The sequence below is a fragment of the Neoarius graeffei genome, chromosome 7 (assembly GCF_027579695.1).
Source record: "Neoarius graeffei isolate fNeoGra1 chromosome 7, fNeoGra1.pri, whole genome shotgun sequence".
NCBI lineage: Eukaryota > Metazoa > Chordata > Actinopteri > Siluriformes > Ariidae > Neoarius > Neoarius graeffei.
The window spans coordinates 35,626,816-35,643,617 of NC_083575.1; the positions used below are offsets into that span (position 1 = coordinate 35,626,816).

At 39.9% G+C, this 16,802-nt stretch overlaps 1 protein-coding gene across 1 annotated transcript in view; it reads right to left on the reverse strand.

Moving 5' to 3' along the window:
• Positions 1–749: 749 nt before the first annotated feature.
• The window catches only part of timm23b (translocase of inner mitochondrial membrane 23 homolog b (yeast)), a 36,107-nt gene continuing 20,054 nt past the window's right edge, over positions 750–16,802 (reverse strand). The window contains 3 exon segments of the mRNA XM_060924941.1: positions 750–901; positions 11,358–11,468; positions 13,935–13,993. Coding sequence (XP_060780924.1) covers positions 783–901; positions 11,358–11,468; positions 13,935–13,993 — 289 coding nt within the window. The 3' untranslated portion in view covers positions 750–782.

The window sequence follows — 16,802 nt, forward strand, 5'->3', positions numbered from 1 at the left end:
TTAGTTTATAATGTCAATTTCCTCCTTATTACCGGTTGTGCTGATACAGAATGAAAACTTGACACAAGGTCACGTTAATTATCTCCACGCCGAAGTCATGTCCCCAGGGAGTGTATCTGCCTGTTAAATCAGATCATATGTTTCTAATGCATAGTACAAATATTGAATATTAGGTAAAATAGATTAGCGTCCATTTGTCTATTTTACGTTTTTTTTTTGGGGGGGGGACACACCACCACATGGGCTTTTCTACATTGAATCATTATTACTGATCTTTGACTCAATAGTTTACATAAAAACAGGCTGTTATGTATTTATTAGCACAAACAATTCAGAAAAAAAATCATATATAACTGCATGTAATTATAAGTCTTCCAAAGTGCAATAGTTCACTAATTCAAAAACAAAAACCCAAAGCCCATTCATATTGTAAGTAAAATCATGAACCACAGAACACAACAGTTTCAAAATAGTGTACTCTCAATATTTCAACCAAGAAACCAGGAAGTGTAGAGTACTTCAAAGTGTCAGTATACAAACCCACATTATATATTCATTCAGATTTATTTATTTTCCTTTTCTGAACTTGCATTAAATGCCTTGTTGGTTTCTTCATTTAAAAAAAAAAAACAAAGAAAAAAAAACACAACATTTTGCACTCCGCTGTAATATACTCCATAAAACACAAACCCATCAAGAACAGAAATTAACAAATCTGCTATTTATAGTTCATGGAAATGCAGCATTTTACATGAAGTGAAAATTTGCACCAAGTGAACATTTTATTCTTGATAAAATCTGGGGGAGCTGCCTTTCACATGGTCCCAGTTATTGTACAAGGCATACAGTTCTGATAATGCAAAGCCGACCATGCCTCCTCGAACTGCTCCACGCAGACCCCCTGCAAAAAGACACAAATACACCACTGTGTTTGAAGATTTACTCCAAGATGTTGACCATTTTGATAGATGATTATGTCTAACAAAGAGAACTCAATGTCAACAGCATCGACGGCGATGCTGCCAGCGCCAAAAATTCAAGTTCTTCTTGTTATTCATTTGTAAGAAAGCTATTTCAAAGATATTTTTTGATGTTTGACTTTGACCTTGTTTGGACCGATGCCAAAATCTAACATTCGGCTATTTGTTTTTGTGCTAACTAGAATTTCAGATGGACACATGGACAACCCCCCAAAAAAGAAGCTTTCACCAAGTAGTGGTGGAGGCATAAAAATAAAACGAGGCACTGGAACATGAAGTGACTAATAGAACTAAAAGAGTCAATGGATAAAGACAATTAGCCATACGATTTAATCCAACTACTGTACCTTGAGTCAGGCCACATGACTGTCGCAGATAAAAAGTTAATCAGTATTCTTGACCATTTGGTGAATTGTTTAGTGGACAGCTGTGGCCTGTCCAACTGACTCAGTGCGTTTAACATCAGGGGCAGGAGAAAGTGTTTAAGTGGGATAAAGTCTGATAGAGTTCTCAAGTAGTGCTTCATGCGATCCACACCCATCACTGGCAGAGTCCTGATAATTGTTGGATGAACCAAGAGCTACGTAATTTCTTCAAGCCTTTACTTATTCTCTCCCTAATTCTGTGCACCCATCAGTGGTGGACCTGCAGAGCACACAATCAGGTTTACAGCACATCATATCTGCGAACAATAAAAAGTCAATATTACAGAGAATGACTAAAAATGGAACGCTTGATACTCTATATATTTATTCTTTTGATATTCTGTTTATTTTGATATAAAATCCTAAAGCAAAAGTATTTAACAGCGGTGCCCCCTCACCTCCATCCTCAATTTCACAGTACTAACTAATCAATAGTTCATCACCTCTCCATGGCCCCATGATCCACCTGCACGTCTGTTTACTCAGCTGTCATCTGATATCAATAACGAAGAAAAAGGCCCAAGTATACAGCATTTGCACTTTGACCATTTTAAAAAAAAAGTAAAAAAGAAAAAAACCCCACCCTTTCAGACTTTTTTTATAAGCTTTAACAGCTTAACTACTACACTATCTACAAGGTTCCTCTCTTTACTAGGAAAAACAATGCACAAATGTTTTGGATGCCATATGAGAGCAAAAATGAACTTGAACCCGTCAACCTGCTTTTTTTCACTGACTGCAGCAGTCACTGAGGTCAAACTTGCTGCATTGTTCATCGCTCTCATGAAGGTCTTATCTGATTTGGAACTTTGGCCTCTCCTTTCAGCTGACTGGCAAAAAAATAACTAAATAAATCAGCTGGCCGTATTCCCCTATGCATAAAAGCGTAATTACTTTCTAGGAACCTCCAAGAGCCCAGATCCCCTGAAATGAGCTTGGACTTCACTAGCAACAAAAACCTGAATAATAATAATAATAATAATAATAATAATAACTATTACTGATCATTTCTTCACCTCATTGCTTCTTATAAATATTAAAATATCATGAATTGAAACTCAGACACTTCATCTCTCCTACAGGGGCGTAGCTGGGGGGGGGAGGTCCTGGGGTGCCTGTGACTCCCCCTTTGTTGGACCATACATTTTTTTTAATAGCCGCATAAGAATATTAGAAAAGCACCCACTGTAATTTTTCTAATATATATTTTTTAAACTAGATTGGCACCTCAGCTTCATTAGGGTCTCTATAACCTTGTATGGAATTCCTGTGGTTTGGGCGCGAAAACCCAGTTCTGCGCAAGAGCAACACGATCGCACTAGAAAGCATGGTCAAGCTGCCAGTGTAGCTGGAGTCTTTTTAGTTGTGAATTATGAGTACAAGTATCCTCTTGGGTTAAAACTGGCTAGTGGCCTAGTGGTAGCATGGCCGCCTCTTGATCGAGAGATCATGAGTTCTATTCACGGTCGGGTCATACCAAAGACCATCATAAAAATGGTACCTACTACCATCTGGCAAGGCATACTGCAATACAGATGCAAGTGGGGAGTTAAACTCTTGTGGTTACCAGAGGACTAGCCCCCCACTGTAACCCTAGCTATGTAATAGGCGAGAGGCCGAAGGCTGCGGAAACGGAGATTGGTGCCGTCCGATACGGCGTGGGAAGGACTTTAACTTTTAACCTCGTGTTAATAATTCGCCATGTCAAAACAAGCAAAACTTTCCTCCTTCTTTCGACATGAAGAGAGGTAAGCAATTTATTATATAATTTTTTTCCATCAAAGTTACATTTTGTGGCTTCGAAGCTAAGTTTTAGCGTGCCGTTTCTGGAACACATCATCAAGAAAATGTGGAAGAAACAGCAACAATGGAAGAGCCGGTTTCTAAGCTACCTAAAACTAGCAATGGTAATTATTTTTTATTACATATTTTTCATAGTCAGGACTGGCGATGATGAACATACACTATGGCAGAGCGATCGACATTGACAAGATCATTGACATCTTTGTCATTCGTCATCCACGACGCCTTTTACTTAAACATTTTGGCCAATGAGCAGCAAGACAACAAGAATAAAGAGATCTGCATTGGTTGACTAGGGTAAGATGTCGAGTTGCAATCCATACACTGCCGGATAAAGCCGATTTGGCCTAATCATTGTCCGACATCTCAACAGCTCGCAACATGAGATGAAAGAATGATGCAAAGACCACGTTATTTTCTCAAATGTATTCAGTGTATTTTTTAATTTACAAGCCTGCGGGTATGTACTCAGGCTGCCAGCCAGTGTGACCCCCCCCCTTTGAAAAATCCTAGCTACGCCCCTGTCTTATGTGTCATGTCTCCAGAGCCACGGATTTATGTTGAACTTAAGAGAATTTAAGGGTGTGCAGGATTCGCTTCAGGAGGTCTGAGAGTCATTTAATTGTGATTTTTGCTGCAGCAACCATCTTATTCACAAAATAACTAAAAATGAGGAACAAAACTGTTGTTCCAGTTGGTCTTCAAATATAATGGGTTAATTTGCATTAACGTATTATATAGTAATCAGATTTCAGTCTGTTTAACTGCCGAGACAGCCGAGTACAAATGTAAATACATGGGATAAAAATCTCATCAGGACACAATGGAGAGAAACGGAAAAAAAAAAAGTCAAAATCTGATACACCAGTCTTTATAGATAATACAGAAGACACCCGCTTTAGTACTTCAGTTTTTTTTAATTTGCCCACAAAAAGGATGCCACTGATACTAATTTTACATTTAATTATGCAAACCCCAAAAATCCTAGACCTTCAACACCGTTAAAGTTGAATTCCAAAATGGCTTCTTAAGTTTGGACACCCCGATTCATAGTTTTTTATATTTTTTTCCTGTATTTTGACCATTTTCTACATTGTAGAACAATACTAAAGACATCAAAACTATGAAATAACATCTGGAACATATAGGGAATTATGTGGTAAGCAAAAAAAGTACAACCCCAATTCCAAAAATGTTGGGACACTGTGTAAACTGTAAATAAAAACAGAATGCGATAATTTGCAAATCATGAAAACCCTATAGTTCATTGAAAATAATACAAACACTATATATCAAGTGTTGAAACTGAGAAATTTTATTGTTTTTTGAAAAATATATGCTCATTTTGAATTTGATGTCAGCAACACATTTCAGAAAAGTTGGAACAGGGGCGTGTTTACTACTGTGTTGCATCACCTCTACTTTTAACAACACTCTGTAAACGTTTGGGAACTGAGGAGACCAATTGCTGTAGATCTGAAAGAGAAATGTTGTCCTGTTCTTTTCTGATATACAATTTCAGCTGCTCAACAGTTCGGGGTCTCCTTTGTTGTATTTTGCACTTCATAATGCACCAAATTTTTTAACTGGGAGACAAGTCTGGACTGCAGCAGGCCAGTTTAGCACCCGGACTCTTTTACTACGGAGCCATGCAGTTGTAATATGTGCAGAAAGCGGTTTGTCGTTATCTTGCTGAAAGAAGGAAGGCCTTCCCTGAAAAAGATTTAGTCTGTATGGCAGCATATTGCTCTGAAACGTGTATATATCATTCAGCACTAATGATGTCTTCCCAGATGTACAAGCTACCCATGTCATGTGCACTAATGCCCCCTCATACCATCACAAATGCTGCTTTTGAACTGTGCACTGATAACAAGCCGGATGGTCCCTCTCCTCTTTAGCCTGGAGGACGTGGTGTCCGAGATTTCTAAAAAGAATTTCTACTTTTGATTTGTCAGACCTCGGGACAGTTTTCCACTTCGCCTCAGTCCATCATAAAAGAGCTCGGGCCCAGAGAAGGGGGCGGTGTTTCCGGATATTGTTTATATCTGGTTTTAACTTGCATTTGTGGATGCAGTAATGAAGTGTTTTCACAGATGATGGTTTTCTGAAGTGTTCTTGAGCCCATACAGTGATTTCCACTACAGACACGTGTCTGCTTTTAAATCAGTGTCTCCTGAGGGCCTGATGATCACAGGCATCCAATGTTAGTTTTCAGCCTTGTCTCTTGCATACAGAGATTTCTCCAGATTCTCTGAATCTTTTAATGATATTATGGACCATAGATGATGTGATCCACAAATTCTTTGTGGTTTTACATTGAGGAACGTTATTCTTAAATTGTTGCGCTGTTTGCCCATGCAGTCTTTCACAGAGTGGTGAACCCTGCTCCATCTTTACTTCTGAGAGACTCCGCCTCTCTGGGACGCTCTTTTTATACCCAATCATCTTACTGACCTGTTGCCAATTAACCAAATTTTTATTTATTTTTTTACCATTATGCAACTTTTTCAGTCTTTTGTTGCCCCTGTCCCAACTTTTTTGAAACTTGTTTTTAACATCAAATTCAAAATGAGTATTTTTTTTCAAAAAACAGCAAAATTTCTCAGGTTCAACATTTGATATGTTGTCTTTGTACTATTTTCAAAGAAATATAGAGTTTCCATGATTTGCAGATTCTCTCATTCTGTTTTTATTCATGCTTTACACAGCGTCCCAACTTTTTTGGAATTGGGGTTCTATTAAAAAACAATATGTTTCATATTTTAGATTCTTCACAGTAGCCACCGTTTACCTTAATGACACTTTGTACTCTATTGGCGTTATCTTAACCAGCTTCATGAGGTAGTCACCTGGAATGCTTTTCAATTAACAGGTGCCTCGTCAAAAATTAATTAGTGCAATTTCTTGCCTTTTTAATGCAAGAAATCAAATAGTAAATAATAAAAGTACAGTAAATAGCCCTATTCCACAACTTTAATAATCCATATTGTCAAGAACCGCTCAATTAAGTAAAGAGAAATGACATTCCATTAATTACTACTACAGCCATCAATGTTTAACACTTTCATCATACCGTCAACATTTAAATAAACCTAAATAAATTCAACAGGCCTATAAATGCAACAAACTGTTAAGAACAAGAAAATATTCTGCAAATGAAAAGTATTATGACACGGCTGCTTATGACAGGTTATTTATCTTTGCTTTAACTAGATTGATTTAGTTAAAGATGCACCTGAACATCATCTTGCAGCACATATTCTCAAATGTACAACATTTCTGCTTCTGTGAAGCTGGACCAGTAGCTTCTCATATATCTCTTTGACCTGAACATGTTCCCTACTGTCTCTATTGGGCTAATCAGAATCACCTGCTTTTAGGAAGAAACTTTTAAGGGTCAACTGTTTCGCCATTGTCTGTTCAACCGCATGATTGCATAATGACTATTTGCAGGAAGATCTCAGAATCAGCGACCTTGAGTTCTGCAAGAGGAAATTTGGACTTCTGAATTGAGTAAAGAAGTATCTGAGGTAATAAAAAGGTAAATTAAGGGTAAGAGGAAATTTTAATTCCAGACTTCAACAGAATATGACTGGGTGACAGGTAATGTAAATGGATTTTTGGTGCATATCAGGAAAAAGCTGTGCCTATCAGAGCACCCAGAGAGTCTGTCCCTCAAACAAACTCCCATGATGAGTGGTGCTTGCATTATTTAGCTAAGATGTGTACTTTGCCTTCATCAGATAAAAATGGATATTAAAGAGACCTGGCCACCATGTAGCAAACTACATGAATCACATTTTAATTCCCATCTCTTTTTTTTTTTTTTTTAACACAAATGCTGTGACATGTTAGAAAACAGTGGTTCCACAGCAGTAGATATATGAATTAGAGACTCGCAGCAGGTAATGATGCCAGGTAATGATGGATTGGCAGTCCCTTAATCATAGCGTACTCAACAGCTACAATTAAACAACTTTTTTTTTCTCCTTCAGCATATTGTCTATATTAATTTAAAGAGAGATGCATTATTGAATAAAAGGAGATGTAGAAAAGATCTTTGATTGTTGCATGGATGTTGGTCCCAAAAAGGCTGGTTTGAGTATTTCAGAATCTGCTGATCTTCAGGGAATTTCACACACAACATTCCCTAGAGTTTCCATTATACTTAAAAAATCAATCAATCAATAAATAAATAAACTGAGCGAGCAACAGCTCTGTGGGTAGAAACACCTTGTTCATTAGAGTGCTCAGAGGAAAATGTCCAGATTGGTTTGAGTTGCCAGGAAGGAAGGATGTTAAGCAACTTCGATCATGGCCCCTTTTATTTGAACTCACCCATTTTTCACGTGGTCAAAAATATTAGGACATGTGATTGGTGGTTCTTGCCCAGGTGTGCCCTGTTAGATTGACTGTTCTGAATGTCTCTTGGTTTGAGCCCTGGGTTACACCTGTGAAGACTGCATTTGTTGTTAAAAAGGATAAACCAAGAGCGTTGTCTTGGGGAAGAACAAGCCATTTTGAAGCTGAGAAAAGAGGGGGGAAAACAATCAATCAGTCAGTCATTGCACAAGCATGGGGCATAACCAATACAACTTGAAATGTCCTGAAAAAGAAAGAAACCACTGGTGTACGAATAATCACACATCCAACAGACTGGACAAGGCAAACAACAGCACATGATGACAAACACTGAGGTGTGAGGGGGAAAAACAAACAAACAAACAAAACCCCAAACGGTCATTGACATCAACATCCTCCACAGGGCAGGGGTGAAAGTATCATAATCCACCAATCAAAGAAGACTTCCAGAGAAAAAGTACAGAAGCCATACTGCAAGCTATAAACCACTCATCAGCAGTAAGAATGAGAAGGCCAGACTGGAATTCACAAAGAAATACAGAGATGAACCAAAAAAGTTCTGGTACCAAGATTAAACTCTACCAAAGTGATGAAAAGGCCAAAGTGTGGAGAAAGAACGGATCTACTCATGATCCAAAATATACAATCTCGTTGACCAAGCACAGTGGAGCTAGTGTCATGGCTTGGGCTTGCACAGCTGCTTCTGGAACAGCCTCACTAATCTTTATTGATGTAACTCATGATGGTAGCAGCAAAATGGATTTGGAAGTCTACAGAAACATTGTCTGCAAATTTACAGAGAAATGCATCCAATCTAATTGGGAGGAACTTCATCATACAGCAAAACAATGACCCAAAACACACTACCAACACAATAAAGGATTTCAGCTAAAAAAAAGTGAAATGTTTTAGACTGACCAAGTCAATCACCAGACATTAACCCAACTGAATATGCTTTTCACCTCCTGAAGTGGAGACTGGAGGGAGTAATCCCCCCAAACAAACAACGATTGAAAGAAGCTGCAGTACAAGCCTGGAAAAGCATCACAAAAGAAGAATCCAGCAGTTTGGTGATGGTCAGTTGGTCGCTGGCTTGATGCAGTTATTGGAAGCAGGGGATATGCAACCAAATATTACGTTATTTATTTCAAGACTATCTGCTCCAATACTTTTGCTCACCTAAAAATTGCCACTAAAGGTGGCATTTTTTAAAGTTGTTTAACACATCTAGATATCAGGAACTGAAAGCTAAAATTCTGAGCTATCGCAGGGCTGCCAACTTTTCGAAATTCCTCGGAGTGAGAATTTTTTTGGGGGGGGGGGGGGGGGTCGACGGCAAAATTTTTCCGCACACCATGCAGTAAGTGGGAATTTTGTATTCAGTTTGATATTCACTTGTCCCCCTGCATTCTGGTGTTTTGTTTGTGGGTCGTCCAGCTGGAGATGGACAAGGGGGGGGGGGGGGGGGGGGGGGGTTTGAGATTTTGGATTTAGTAGATGTTCCTGCATTCTGGTGGATTTTTGGAGTGGCCTGCTGTGCCATACCTACATTCTTACACACCCTGACTTGCCAGGCCTTCAGCTTGTGGCCAACAAAAGCACCAATTTTTGGCTTAAAAGCCCCCACACTAGAAAACTACAGATGACTGCCAATGTTCCTGTAGCCCTATAGACCTGTGTTTCAGATTTAAAGGCAAGTTCATGTTTGAAAATATTTCATCAGCTAAGCCTAAACACCTTCTGAATTGAAACTGAATGTTAAGTTTTTAATAACTGTTGCAAAAGATAAGATTGTCCCTCACTGACTATTCATTATGCATTTAAGGGCTTTCCCCACCACTGGGTTCAGCAGAAGATTGGCATGGGGAAAAATATCAACAGCAAAAGAACAAATAAAATGCTTAAACAGTAAGCAAAATGTGCATGTGCTACAAGAAACATTAAAATGATTAAGTTTGAACAGTATTGAAACACAAAAAGCTGAACCTTGGCCATAGGTGGGAATGTGCACACAAAGTTGGGCTTAAAAATTTTGGTCATACTTAAAAAAGCTATATTAATATATTTCTTATTAATTTATTTCTTATCTATGTTTCTTATCAGTAATAGATCATTCGTCAGGGCCTGTTATCTGACAAATATTCTCTACCCGTCTTGCCCTCTTTGAAACCCTGTCTCCTCAGTATATTGTTCTGTCTTTTTTTTAAATTATTCACAAGTTCAAGTTCTTTGATATTACAGGTGACCATGCTTTATTTACTTTAACTGAGCAATTACATACATCATAAATAATTAAAAATAAATACCCTGTAAATAAGCAATAGGTATGGTGGCTAATGGCTCTTCTTGCATTTGTAATATTATCTCTTACTTGCTTTATTTTACAACATTTCCAGTATGGCTTCAAATAAAGTCATAAAGTATGATAACATACAGTAAACAAACTAAAAATGCGCCTTAATGAACGTGTGCTAAGGAGGTGCTCTCCCATGCTGCTTGTTGGGGAAGATAGAGGCTGTGGCACAGCAGGAGGCCTATAATGATTTAGCATGCCTAGTACACAGCTCTCGATATGGCATTAAATATTCTCACAACACTTATAGGCTAAAACGATTAAGAAACTTTATATAAGTTCATAATTACACCAGTAACACCACACATTGGCGTGCATATGTACAAACCTGTCTGAGACACCCGTCTTCAACTCGGATACCTTCTTCTCTCTCCTCTTCCTCTAAATTGACGGTAGGCAATTATCCAACTTCCGGCGAGTGCAGCATCATTAGATGCGCCACCTACCATAGGGGAGTGTGTACAGAAGGGAACGCCTCTCTGCCTGTTTAGCCGTGCGTAAGGCGTAATTGATCAATCGCAAGTGGTTGGCACGACGCAATGGGTAGCCTAGATTAGATAGATAAACGAGATTTTTTTCTAGCGTGAGAAATCGGAGGTATGGCGTGTGAGCGTGTGAAGACAATCAAATGCGTGTGTCTCACGCTCATTGCGTGAGAGTTGGCAGCCCAGGCTATCGTCTCATTCATGTTTTGATCTCAAACTCCAATGTCTTCAGTATATAACAAAAACTTATTCAAAACGACAAGGATTTCACAGGGAAGTGTAGGTGTAATATATGACCATAACAAACAACTGTGCTTCCTCTATCTTTTTTTTAAACTATCAGCTGCTACTCTTCCATACTACACTTCCTCAAACAAACTTCCTCAAGTATAGTTGGGAAGACTGTACCACATGATTTGGCTTAGAGTTTCCCTCAAACCATGTAAAAAACACCTGATCTCACAAAACCCCCAAGTATTTTTCTTCTCTCTCTCGCTCACACACACACACGGAATTCAGTCTTCTAGAAGCACTTGTGACTAAACTATGACAACAAAAGCCCTCAAGCCCTCTATGACCGCATAATGCAACAAATAATAATCGTCATTCCAGCTTTAGACCGCCATCTGCTCTTGTTTATCCATGAATCACCAAAAATACCACAGCTTTAGTGGCAGTTTTATCAACTCCATTTTTCCCCCCCAGAATAACAAACTAATTCCAGTTCAGGGATGGAGCCTATCAAGGAAATATGATTATCACCAAGGAAATGTTTACGAATTACTCATACAAACCCAACTACACAATGCTTCACCATTCCAGCACTAAATCACAGCTTACATCATTGCTTTGGGTCACTGTTTTTATCCCCTGCCTTGTTCGGTTCTGTATTTTTTTTCCTTGCAGGATACTGTTTCTGTTATGAAATGCCCCCTTGTTTCCTTACCTGGGGATTTGTAGAGGATGCCAGTCATTGTGCCATTGGCCATGGTGTTGAGATCATCCTCGGCTCCTCTGTTTTTTTCGATAATCACACCAAATACACTGCACAATAGAGCTGGGAATGTACACGTCATGTTAGCTTTGTTCTGGAAACAATACTAATTATTAAATTTTATTATTCCTATTTTTAGATTAGATTAGATTCACTTTATTGATCTCACATCGGGGAAATTCACATGTTACAGTAGCAAGAAAATGTCATACAGATAACAAAATAAAACTGAAATAAAAATTAGACAAACGAAAGATTAAATACAGAGGGCTATTTGCATTATCTACCATGAAAAAGTATAGAAATATTGCCTTATTGAGAGGCTCGGAAAAAATTGCACATTACAGGCAGACTCTGTATAATATAAGTATGTATAAAAATAGTTTAAGACCTATATTATTGCACATAATAATTGCATTGATGAGAGATGGCAGAGGAGTAGTGGTGAAGTAGTGCAAATATAACGACAAACAGGTTATTGGTGCTACATTACAAGTTGTGGGTGTTATACAGTCTGACAGCAGTAGGTATGAATGACCTGAGGTATCTCTCCTTCTTACACCGTGGGTGTAGCAGTCTACTACTAAAAGAGCTGTTTAAGGCCCTCACAGCCTCATGTAGGGGGTGAGAGGGTTTATCCATGATTGATGTCAGCTTGGTTAACATCCTCCTCTCATCCACGTCCTCAATGGAGTCCAGAGGACAGTCCAAGACTGAGCCAGCCCTTCTGACCAGTTTATTAAGTTTCTTCCTGTCCCTCTCTGAACTTCCACAGCCCCAGCAGACCACAGTGTAGAAAATCACTGATGCCACCACAGAGTCATAAAAAGTCCTAAGCAGTGTCCTGCACACACCAAAAGACCTCAGTCTTCTCAACAGGCGGAGACGACTTTGGCCCTTCTTGTACAGGACATCTGTGTTGTTTGTCCAGTCCAGTTTGTTGTTGAGGTGAACACCCAGGTATTTGTACTCCTCCACGATTTCAATGTCCAAACCCTAGATGTTTACTGGTGCAATTTGAGGAGCCGTCCTTATGAAATTGATCACCACCTCCTTTGTCTTGCTGGCGTTGATGCACAGGTGGTTCAGTTCGCACCAGGCGACAAAGTTGGTGATGACCTCTCTGTACTCCAGATCGTCCCCCTCTGACACACGTCCATCGATGGCTGTATCATCTGAGAACTTCTGGAGGTGGCAGCTGTCCGTGTTGTAGCTGAAGTCAGATGTGTAAAGTGTAAAGAGGAAAGGAGAGAGCACTGTACCCTGTGGAGCCCCCGTGCTGCAGACTACTACATCAGACACACAGTAGCGGAGCCTCACATACTGCGGTCTGTCAATGAGGTAGTTGATCCATGCAGCCAGGTGGCAGTCGACACCAGCTCCCTCCAGCTTCCCCCTAAGCAGTGATGGCTGGATTGTGCTGAAAGCACTGGAGAAGTCAAAGAACATGACTCTCCCAGTGCTCCCAGTGCCCTCCAGGTGTAAAAGTGACCGGTGTAGCACGTAGATGACAGCGTCATCCACACCAATGCCCGGCCGATATGCGAACTGCAGGGGGTCCATCTCATTGTTCACCTTATTATTCCACCCCCTTATTTGAATACGGATTTTACATTTCTATTCTATTGTAATACACATTGTGTAAGATGTTTATGAGACGGACAGAAAGAGAATGGCCATTAGATAAATGAATCATGAGATAAACCATATGGACAAAAAGAAAAAGAAGGGCAGAAAATACTCAGCTGTTAATATGGGGAAGGAGAATATCTGTATGTCTATAAAACAGGTATTACAGACCTCATATCACACAGTTAACGCTTACCATTAATCTAATTGAAAACAACTTTTTCCATTAAATACAATTGATATAAAAAGTCTACACATTCCTGATAAAATTATATGTTTTTGTGATGTAAAAAAAATGAACCTGGCAGCGAGACTGGCTACTCTAAATTACACCTAGGTCTGAATGTGTGCGCGCACGGTGGCCTGCAGTGGTGTTGCATTCCTACCTTGTGCTCCCAGTGTTTCTCAAATACACCAAAACCCTGACCTGGATGGATGGATGGATGGATGGATGGATGGAGGGAGGGAGGGAGGGAGGGAGAGAGAGAGAGAGAAAGAAAGAAAGAAAGAAAGAAAGAAAGAAAGAAAGAAAGAAAGAAAGAAAGAAAGAAAGAAAGAAAGAAAGAAAGAAAAATACCGTACCTTGATTCATCACACACTTGTGAAATTTCCTCTCTGCATTTAATCCATCTGAAGTAGTGAACACACACATGCACACATGTGAGCAATGAGCACACACACATACCCAGAGCAGTGGGCAGCCATGCTAACAGCGCCCACTGTTAGCATGGATAGCATAGATACTGAAGAAGAATGAATGAATGAATGAATGAATGAATGAATGAATGATACTAATATATAGTATAATATATAGTAATATAAATAATAAGTACTAATATATAAGAATTGACTGATGATGTAAACACGATCATTCATATGGGCATAAACTGAAGCACTCGCCCACTGAACCCAGAGTGATCACCCATATAGCTCCCTGACGGGTCACCAGGTTTAGTATCCTACAGCAGAAAGTAAGGATGTAAAAATGGACACATTATCAGCAGTAACAAGAGTCACAATTTGAAGTCACAAATAACTTGTTTGTGAATGTAAGAATATGCTTTGGTTTTGTTTTTACACCTCACCAGATCACATTAAACTGACAGGACTATTTATTCAATTCTACATATCAAATCAAATCAAAATCAAGTTTATTTGTATAGCGCTTTTAACAATAAACATTGTCGCAAAGCAGCTTTACAGAATTTGAACGACTTAAAACATGAGCTAATTTTATCCCTAATCTATCCCCAATGAGCAAGCCTGTGGCGATGGTGGCAAGGAAAAACTCCCTCAGACGACACGAGGAAGAAACCTCGAGAGGAACCAGACTCAAAAGGGAACCCATCCTCATTTGGGCAACAACAGACAGCCTGACTATAATATTAACAGTTTTAACAGGTATAACCCTCAACTGTCCTCACGGGGCCGTCCTTCACAGGAGCGGTGCGATAAAACTCCGACCAGACACAGGGCACCAGGATGGATCAAGCAGGTCCGAGGGGCAGAAGAGGCCAGCATCTCAATCCCAGGATCAACATGTAACTCAGAGGGACAGACTGGGGGGGGGGGAGAGAGAAAGAAAACACAGGTTGTTAGGTATGCCCTAAAAATGACAAGTATTAAATCTGTGTGGTAGGCTCGCAGAGACGAGAGTCTTTACATCAGGCATAACACACAACAATGGCATGTTAATATGGTAAAAAATATCATGACCTGCTCTAGCTGGATGCTTGATTGGGTGATGGGAGCACACTCCTCAGCAATGATGAGATGCAGATGGGACCCTTAGGGCTGGCCAAGACAATTCAGTTACATTTCACCGGGTCTGGGACATGCGACAGAATGTCTGATGGCCGATTCCCTACAGGCTACGATAGCCAGTCGAGGTCTCCACCCTCTCCACCAAAAGATTTCCTGTTGACTCCATGTAACTCAGAGGGACAGATTTGGGGTGGGGGGGAGGGAAAGAAAACACAGGTTGTTAGGTATGCCCAATGTCACCTGAATAAGTAGGAGCAGTATACATATTGCACCGAGTACAAGCAGGGACTCCGGCAACTAACTATGACAGCATAACTAAAAGGAGAGAGCCAGAAGGTAACACAGGCATGAGGGAGCCCCGGGACATAAAGCAGCCAGCCACTACACCGTCAACAAACTCGAGTGAGCAAGCGAGTGGGGACTGACAGCATCCATACATCCCAGTTTACCAAAACACTCTATGTCTGAGGACCCTCCAGATCTACTCCTTTACCTCATAAACACCATTAACAAAAGGCTTGACCAAACAGATATGTTTTCAGCCTAGACTTAAATGCTGAGACTGTGTCTGATTCCCGAACATTACTTGGAAGGCTGTTCCATAACTGTGGGGCTTTGTAAGAAAAGGCTCTGCCCCCTGATGTAGCCTTCACTATACGAGGTACCAGCAGATAGCCTGCACCTTTTGATCTAAGTAGGCGTGGCGGGTCATAGAGGAGCAGAAGTTCACTCAGGTACTGTGGTGCGAGACCATTTAGTGCTTTAAAGGTCAATAGTAGTATTTTATAATCAATACGAAATTTGATTGGGAGCCAATGCAGTGTGGATAAGACAGGCGTGATGTGGTCATATTTTCTAGTTCTAGTAAGGACTCTTGCTGCTGCATTTTGAACTAACTGGAGCTTGTTTATGCACTTATTGGAACATCCAGACAGTAAGGCATTACAATAATCCAACCTGGAGGTAACGAAAGCATGGACTAGTTTTTCTGCATCATGCAATGACATTAAATTTCTTATCTTTGCAATATTTCTGAGATGAAAGAAAGCTATCCGGGTGATGTTATCAATGTGAGTTTCGAATGAAAGACTGGGGTCAACAATCACTCCGAGGTCTTTTACTGCTGCACGTGAAGAAACAGAAAGGCCATCCAGAGTCACTGTGTAATCAGAAAACTTACTTCTAGCTGTATGTGGTCCTAGCACAAGTACTTCAGTCTTGTCAGAGTTAAGCAGAAGGAAATTAATAAGCATCCAGTGTCTAATGTCCTTAACACATTCCTCAATTCTATTAAGCTGGTGTCTCTCATCAGGTTTTGCAGAGACATACAACTGTGTGTCATCAGCATAACAGTGGAAACTAATACAATGTTTACAAATAATATCGCCCAGAGGTAACATATATAGAGAAAAAAGCAGTGGACCCAAGACAGAACCTTGTGGAACACCAAACTTTACCTCGGTACGTCTAGAAATATCACCATTTATATCAACATACTGATAACGATCAGTTAGATAAGACCTGAGCCAGGAGAGGGCCATTCCCTTAACTCCCACAACATTTTCTAGTCTATCCAGAAGAATGGAATGATCAATGGTATCAAATGCTGCACTAAGGTCAAGCAACACAAGTAGCGAGACACAGCCCTGATCAGACACCAACAGTAGGTCGTTTACTACTTTAACCAGTGCTGTCTCTGTGCTATGATGAGGTCTAAATCCTGACTGATACATTTCATGGATGTTATTCCTATGTAAATATGAGCATAACTGCTGTGCCACAGCTTTTTCAAGGATCTTGGAGATAAAGGGGAGGTTTGATATTGGCCGATAATTGGACAGCTGACAGGGATCGAGGTCAGGTTTTTTAATCAGGGGTTTGATAACTGCTAGTTTAAAGGATTTGGGTACATAGCCAATCATAAGAGAAGAATTTATTATTTTTAGAAGCGGTTCAATTACTCCAGGCATTATCTGTTTGAATAGATGTGTCGGTAAGGGATCT